The 8,479-nt window shown below is 40.1% G+C and overlaps 1 protein-coding gene across 1 annotated transcript; it reads left to right on the forward strand.

Moving 5' to 3' along the window:
• The first annotated feature begins 1,203 nt into the window (after positions 1 to 1,203).
• Positions 1,204 to 7,990, forward strand: LOC113507478 (zinc finger protein ZPR1-like). The gene is made up of 7 exons (XM_026890331.1): positions 1,204 to 1,318; positions 2,451 to 2,579; positions 4,552 to 4,622; positions 4,996 to 5,085; positions 5,576 to 5,748; positions 6,500 to 6,621; positions 7,159 to 7,990. Exons 1-7 carry the CDS (start codon positions 1,243 to 1,245, stop codon positions 7,323 to 7,325), a joined length of 828 nt encoding a protein of 275 aa, XP_026746132.1. The 5' UTR covers positions 1,204 to 1,242; the 3' UTR covers positions 7,326 to 7,990.
• Positions 7,991 to 8,479: the final 489 nt, after the last annotated feature.

Consider the following 8,479-nt stretch of genomic DNA (forward strand, 5'->3'; position numbering starts at 1 on the left):
GCATGTAATATTAACAGTGGGATATGAAATATTGTATTTTGAGCAACTATTGGGTTCCATATAAGAATACACTTTCAGATACTCAATTGCAAGAGCTGGAAAAATTAAAACTGGCCCTAATTTTAAGTATTAGGACAATATATGGTAATTTTTGTTTGTAGAATCGTGAAGTATTGAAAAATCGACAAATGAGTTGGTTGAGAAGCAAAATGGAGGCCGCGGCGCGGGTGGTGTTTACATTATATGTACCACCAACTGCCAAAACGCAGGGGTGTGAAACTAATTGCGTAAGTACGCATTTTAATATTAGGTTAGGTTAGATCTATAACCTCCTGCCTACTCCTGCCTGACCTACTGCCCAGTGTCACTTGCATCAAAATATAAGTATTGTTCATACCATACCATGTCACATAAATACTTATGTTAATATGTTTGAAAAATAGTACCTTCCTTATGAGGTAGTCGGCTAAAACACATTTAAATTTTAGTTATTATGTAGGCTAAGTCATCAAATATAAAAAAATCGCCAGTCTATTATGACGAAGACTATTTTTGGTTTCTTTCGAACGAACGCGGTCCATTCATTTTGGGTCGTTCAGACTAAAGACCCATACTTATTTAATCCTCCACTAATAAAGTTCAAATATTAGACTAATACTATTTTTGCATGCCGCAATTTCCATTATATAGACCTTATAAAATGTTGCAAAGGGTAGGTTTTTTTTTATGACCATGTGCATATTTGATTCTCAATTCAGTTAATTTAATAAAAAACCTCTTTGTATTAAATACAAAAGCTTATTCTCTGCTTTATATTCGCCGCCAAGTTGTTGCGAGATTACTTTGTCGCCGCGTTAAATACGTGACAATATAAACACGTCACTTAAAGCGGAAATCAAGCAACGTTCATCATCATCGGCCTAGCCTTATCCCAACTATGTTGCGGTCGGCTACCAGTCTAACCGGTTTCAGCAAAGTACCAGTGTTTTACAAGGAGCAGCGATATGGTCATCAATTTGTTGGTGTCAAGTAATTTTGTGGGTACCGATCACGAAATTGATTTGCCATCCAAGTGTTTTTTATGCTATTCGTAGATACTTACACAACTGAGCCGCGAAACAAATTCGCTCTGTTCTAGTTTTATTTTGGCGCTAATCTACAAAATCGAGTGTAATCTATAAAACAAGCCTTTCATGTTGATTCAGCAAGCTCGCTGACAGTTTCAGAGTTCTGGCACGGCCGATGCGCCCGCACACCGCCGCCGCGCGACGCCGTGGTATACATTACGATGTTCTGGAGCTGCTTCTAAGATTTTCAGGTTCAGTGCACATATTACTAGACTTATTACGTGTATGTTAGTAGGAATATGCTAGTTATGATAAATAGTCGGTTTTTTTTAAAGAATACGGAGCTTGTTCTCAAACCGGGTGTCTATGTTGTTAATTAAGAGTCCTATCTTAAGTGATCATAACTAGCAAATATATCCCTATATACATCCTGGGACAACTCACCCTCGGTTATCTGATCCCAAGCTAAGCAGAGCTTGTGTTATGGTAACCAGACAACTGATATATTTCTAAATACATACATATTATAGATAAATTACACCCAGACACCAGAACAAATGATCATGCTCATCACATAAACATTTGTCCTGTCGAACCCACGACCTCTGGTATAGCAGTCAGGGTCACTAACCTCTAGACAGTCTAGACCAACAGGCCCGTCAAGTCAACTCCTATTAAATGTCTAATTAGTTCTTTAGATAACCTTGCAGTAAGATATTGGGTACTGGTGATACTTATATCGACTCCACAAAGTTTGTTTTTTTTTTAAATACGAAGCCAAAACACAATGGATGGGAGTTAAGTTTATTAAACGGTGCCAGAAAAAGTATAGAAAATGTGTTATAAACGACAAACCTCTATAAATGAGATTTTTGATGTTTTTTTGACCCTGCAAAATTCCATATTTCCGACGTACGCATTCCCCCTTTTCTGAAATACACAAACGTTTTTTAATACTGTAATCTACTAGATATGGAGCAATCACTTATCACATTCACATATTTGATTGTCAACGTCAAATTTTTCTTGCAGTAATTTTGGTTCAATGTAAAAGTTAATTATAGTAATCACAATAAACTTACATTAGCGGTTAAAAAACGGCCATGGCCGAGGGATAACCAACATCGCTATTGAAGATTTAAGTTAAGACAGTAAGACCGTTCCTGTAACAATCCTTTGTCGCTTCTTAAAGGAAAACAACGGCCTGTTGCTTCGCGGCCGAATAGATACACTATTAAACATTACATTTAAGATTAAAGTTCAAGGTCTCGCTTAAAAAGCACTTCAACCCTGCAAAGGATCACCTCTTTTTAACAAGATCTTATAAGAATCTTCTTTTTTTAATGAGACTCTGTTTGTTCAATAATCAACTGCTTATTCTAGAACTTCTATGGAGTCCTACGGCAACGGTCCGGACTAGCAGCCATTACAAGGGAGTTCCAATGCACGCACATTACGCGGTATCACGTGGACACGACCATCACGAGCTGGAGCAGCAACTAAGATCATCAGGTTCGCTGCACATATTACTAGACTTACTGCGATTATATTCTAACGGATATATAATTCAGATGAACACTACGTCTGTGCAAAGCGTCTTGAAAACAAACAAATAGAATTTATTTTTTTCACGATATCCAGGAGCCTGACAAAGTGCAGTTCGAAAAGTCGATATCGCGGAAATCGCGTTGTTTTAACGTTTTCCGTAGTTTCTAGCATAGCATAGCTCGGAATAGTCGATATCAAGGTGATCCGTGAGTTTTGTTATTTCTCGTTTCTCGGGGGTTTCGTAGCAAGACTTAGGTCAGCGTAGCTCGGCGAAACTCCAAAAGTCGATATCGCTTAAATCGCGTTGTTTTAACGTTTTCCGTAGTTTCTAGCAAAGTATAGCTCGGAATAGTCGATATCAAGGTGATCCGTGAGTTTTGTTATTTTTCGTTTCTCTAGGCGCGTAGCAAGACTTAGGTCGGCGTAGCTCGGTGAAACTCCAAAAGTCGATATCGCGGAAATCGCGTTGTTTTAACGTTTTCCGTAGTTTCTAGCATAGCAAAGCTCGGAATAGTCGATATCAAGGTGATCCGTGAGTTTTGTTATTTTTCGTTTCTCTAGGCGCGTAGCAAGACTTAGGTCGGCGTAGCTCGGCGAAACTCCAAAAGTCGATATCGCGGAAATCGCGTTGTTTTAACGTTTTCCGTAGTTTCTAGCATAGCATAGCTCAAAATAGTCGATATCAAGGTGATCCGTGAGTTTTGTAATTTTTCGTTCCTCTGGGCGCGTAGCAAGACTTAGGTCGGCGTAGCTCGGCGAAACTCCAAAAGTCGATATCGCGGAAATCGCGTTGTTTTAACGTTTTCCGTAGTTTCTAGCATAGCATAGCTCGGAATAGTCGATATCAAGGTGATCCGTGAGTTTTGTTATTTCTCGTTTCTCGGGGGTTTCGTAGCAAGACTTAGGTCAGCGTAGCTCGGCGAAACTCCAAAAGTCGATATCGCTTAAATCGCGTTGTTTTAACGTTTTCCGTAGTTTCTAGCAAAGCATAGCTCGGAATAGTCGATATCAAGGTGATCCGTGAGTTTTGTTATTTTTCGTTTCTCTAGGCGCGTAGCAAGACTTAGGTCGGCGTAGCTCGGCGAAACTCCAAAAGTCGATATCGCGGAAATCGCGTTGTTTTTACGTTTTCCGTAGTTTCTAGCATAGCATAGCTCGGAATAGTCGATATCAAGGTGATCCGTGAGTTTTGTTATTTCTCGTTTCTCGGGGGTTTCGTAGCAAGACTTAGGTCAGCGTAGCTCGGCGAAACTCCAAAAGTCGATATCGCTTAAATCGCGTTGTTTTAACGTTTTCCGTAGTTTCTAGCAAAGCATAGCTCGGAATAGTCGATATCAAGGTGATCCGTGAGTTTTGTTATTTTTCGTTTCTCTAGGCGCGTAGCAAGACTTAGGTCGGCGTAGCTCGGCGAAACTCCAAAAGTCGATATCGCGGAAATCGCGTTGTTTTTACGTTTTCCGTAGTTTCTAGCATAGCATAGCTCGGAATAGTCGATATCAAGGTGATCCGTGAGTTTTGTTATTTCTCGTTTCTCGGGGGTTTCGTAGCAAGACTTAGGTCAGCGTAGCTCGGCGAAACTCCAAAAGTCGATATCGCTTAAATCGCGTTGTTTTAACGTTTTCCGTAGTTTCTAGCAAAGCATAGCTCGGAATAGTCGATATCAAGGTGATCCGTGAGTTTTGTTATTTTTCGTTTCTCTAGGCGCGTAGCAAGACTTAGGTCGGCGTAGCTCGGTGAAACTCCAAAAGTCAATATCGCGGAAATCGCGTTGTTTTAACGTTTTCCGTAGTTTCTAGCATAGCATAGCTCGGAATAGTCGATATCAAGGGTTTTGTTATTTTTCGTTTCTCTAGGCGCGTAGCAAGACTTAGGTCGGCGGCTCTTTGAAGGTGATCTTCAGAAGCGACTGGACACTTATTTCCTTGTATGTTATCAGACATTCCTCACTTCAAAGAGGTTATCATCATGGCGACCTCCTGCGACTACTGCGGGCACAGAACTAACGAGGTGAGTCATACATACATACATACACATATGTGTATGAGAATCATGGACATATCTGAGAAGTATTTTTAACTCTTACCGGCTACCATCTACTGTTTGTGTTTTCAATTGAAGTATTCAGTCATTTACATAAAAAAAAATTGCTCCAGATTTATAATATAAGTCTTTCGTAAACGATGAACATAATAAAAAGCATTTCTAATCTTCAAAAAGTACTTAAAAACAATCATATTATGTGCATCCAATTTCTAAGTTACGCAAATCTTATCAGAATTGGTCTACCCGCTTCATCGTGAAACATTGTCTCCTTTATAGGAGTATTAGGTAATAGTACGCCTTACACGACGTTCCTGATTCCGTTGTTGTGTGTGTGCAGGTGAAGTCTGGCGGCGGCGTGGAGGAGAAGGGCGTCAGGATCGAGGTGCGCGTGGCCGGACCGCAGGACTTCTCGCGGGACCTGCTCAAGGTAACACCCACCACATGGTCTTTAGTGACGGGTGGTAGGCGTCAAGTGGCTCTGGGAGCCTGTCAGGATAACTACCCGGCAACTTATTATGGAATTTAATCATACTGTCGCTAGGGATTTCACTAACATTAAAGTCACATGCACAAGAACAGTAAATGACACTCCTCTTCAACAAGTGACGTGACTCTGACTTGTCAGTTCAATACGTTTGAGGGATGCGTCAGCGTTAGCGAGGAGACATGTTCTACTGGGTCTACAAGGCCTGGTGTGTTTTTCTCCTGGTGCAAGATGCTAAATTAAATTGTACACTGTCCTTCAAAATGTAAAGACCGCCTTAGTACCACATATAAATTTTATTTTTCCCCTTGTTTTGATTCCCTTTGATTGTTACATTATAGATCTTCAATCTATTTTGTTTTATATTAAAGTAATCTTTGCCCTCAATATTTGTTTTTGAATTGCATCTTGTCCTTCCTCCGTGCGGTGGCAGTCGGAGACGTGCAGCATGGAGATCCCGGAGCTGGAGCTGGAGGTGGGCGGGCGCGCGCTGGGGGGGCGCTTCTCCACCGCGGAGGGCGCGCTGGCGGCCACGCGCGACCAGCTGCGCGCCTGCCCCGGCCTGCTGGGCGACGCGCCCGGCCTCAACCCGCGCGCCCTGCGGGAGTCAGTACACACGCACCTACTACTCTGTGATGGTCTGAGGCCGGATGAAAGGCCCATTCAACAGATCAGGGAAAAATATAAAAGTTGAAATTCGACAACCCTCGTCGCATTTTAAGTCCTGTGATCACCAATGTAACAATTTCACTGTGATCTTCATTAACGTTGCTATTAATCGCAACTATAAATTAATGCATGCAAAAAATATGTCTCCTATCGCTGAAGTGAATGATATGGATTTTTTTTAAATATTTTTCCCTGATCTGTTATCACTTGGCCTTTCATCCGGTTTCAGATTATCGTTGAGTTTTGGGACACCCTGTATAGGTACCGGCATGGATCTTGAGCGCTCGGCGGAAGACTAGAGATCGATATGCGTATCCTACACTCATGACAAAAAGATTAAAGGTCAGCGCTCGAGAACCGTGCCGGTCCCTAAAACTCGAGAACGGGTAAACCGATTTGGATAATTTAAAATATTCGTACTACTTACTCCAACAAAGGTTTAAACGGTGTGAAAACATGGAAAAGATGCGGCAAAAAAAAATCTGTAAAATAACAACGAGGAAGGGTACAACGCAAGTGAAACGATTAGTAGTTGATAGAAAATAAAACGAGACAGGTTTTGAACCTGCGACTCCTGGTTTAACACACCGATCGTTTTACTTACTAACCGAATTTGCAAATTCCTCCTATGTTGCCTCTTTGTCCCGCAGCAGGTGTGTACTAATCTCACGTCTCCCTCCCAGCCCAGGTTCACAGAGAAGCTAGACGCGGTCCTCCGCGGTGAGTTCCCCGTCACCATCATCCTGGACGACCCCGCGGGGAACTCGTACGCGCAGAGCCTCGCCGATGACCCCGAGGAGCCCGATGATGGTGAGATATTGAATAATACACTTTACAATAAACATACTAAAAAATAATACGTTATTTGGACGCAATATCGAAATTTGCGAATACAAAATTGCGCGATTTTTTTGCTAATATTCATCATCATCTCAGCCTATAGCTGTCCACTGCTGGACTTAGGCCTCTCCAGAGCGACCGGTTCATTGCTAATGTCGCTTCTGTTTATCTATACCTACAGGCAACTTTTTCTGTTAGTCTTTTTGTATATTACTAAAGATAGAAAATGTTGACCTTTTTGGACAATTCAAAAAAAAAGTTTTAGATGAAAGCAGTCTTATTACCTGAGAAACTTATTATAATAAATAAAGGTTTTATCACGACATGGTTGACTTTCATACAGTTAGTTGGTACATATATTGATGAATATATATATTGATGAAATTAATTAAAAACAAACAATCGTGAATCTTTGCCAACCTGTGGCGCACAGTTTTAATTACATATTAGTTATAATAAAGCTAATAATAAGTTGATAAATTACAAATAATAATCCATATCCATCAGGTCTCAAAATAACGTTCTACGAGCGAACATTCGAACAGAACGAAGAGCTCGGACTCAACGACATGCAGACTGAGAACTACAAGACCGACGAACACGAGCAACACGACGCCTCCGACAAGTCCGAGCAACACGAGCAGTCCGACAAGTCCGACCAACCCGACAGATAGCCGAGTTACCAACAGCCAGAGAAACGACGCTCAATATACAGACAACGTGTCCATACATACTTGTAACTTATGATAGTTTTATATCTATACAAAAGTTTGTAAATTGTCAGCGATGATTCCACAATTATTGCTGTCAATTGCTCCGTGTTTGCTTTTGCAAGATACTTAATAAAGTTGTTGCCTGTTGTTAAAATTGTTTATTTATGATGTACAAAGTGCTGCTATGAAATATAAATGATACAATGAAAAAATTGAAACCGCACACAGGCTCGAACTGGCGACTCCTGGCTGCCATACGCTCTACTAACTTAGCTACCGGGGTCAAAGACCAAGAGTTTTAATTTCTTCATTATATCAAATAAGATAATTGTATAAAACACTTTATGCCTACTGTCACCGGTTTTTTTTTTTTTTTTTTTTAAACATTTAAATTTCATATAATCTAAAATGTACACGTATAAAAAAGTAATTCAACCTTAAGTTGCAGTTAAGTGTCTTGCTGTTTACCACTTCAAGGTGTAAAGTTTTAGTTCTATGTATATTATGTAATTCTGCCATTGGAAAGCTTATTGTGAATAGTGAAATATTGTGGTGATATTCAATGTTTAATGTTAATATTTGTACTTTATTAGAACATTACTATAAAATCGTTATCGACACACCGAGCTGTTGTTTATTTACCACCCCCCCCCCTTTAGGGTAACTCCACGAAATAAGGTCAGAAGTGAATAATTTTTTTTTTTTTTTTATTATAGTTATTAATGTATTGTTTACTACTTGTTGTGCGCGACCCCGTGCAATAAGATTAATCAATTTTAAAATAAACATTTTAAATATCTAAAATCACACATTTTTAAATGTCACTACATTCAAATTTTATCAAAATTGGTCCAGCCATTTTTTTAGTAATAAATTGCATTATCATCGGGTTTAAAGCTACCCTGATAATTTCAGCCTGCTAGCTTATCGCGAAATTGAGTTGCGAAATTCAACCGGAACGAGAAACATACAAGAAAACCAGCTGTATAGATTTTTTTAAAGAAATTCCACACCTGCATGTGCTGTAGACCGACCCTTGGTAAAACCGTCTTAAGTAAGGTCAGGCTAAAGCTAAGGGAGGTCATATTAAGTAAGATCACCCTAAGTGAGTTCGG

The sequence above is a fragment of the Trichoplusia ni genome, unplaced genomic scaffold, assembly GCF_003590095.1.
Source record: "Trichoplusia ni isolate ovarian cell line Hi5 unplaced genomic scaffold, tn1 tig00002180, whole genome shotgun sequence".
NCBI lineage: Eukaryota > Metazoa > Arthropoda > Insecta > Lepidoptera > Noctuidae > Trichoplusia > Trichoplusia ni.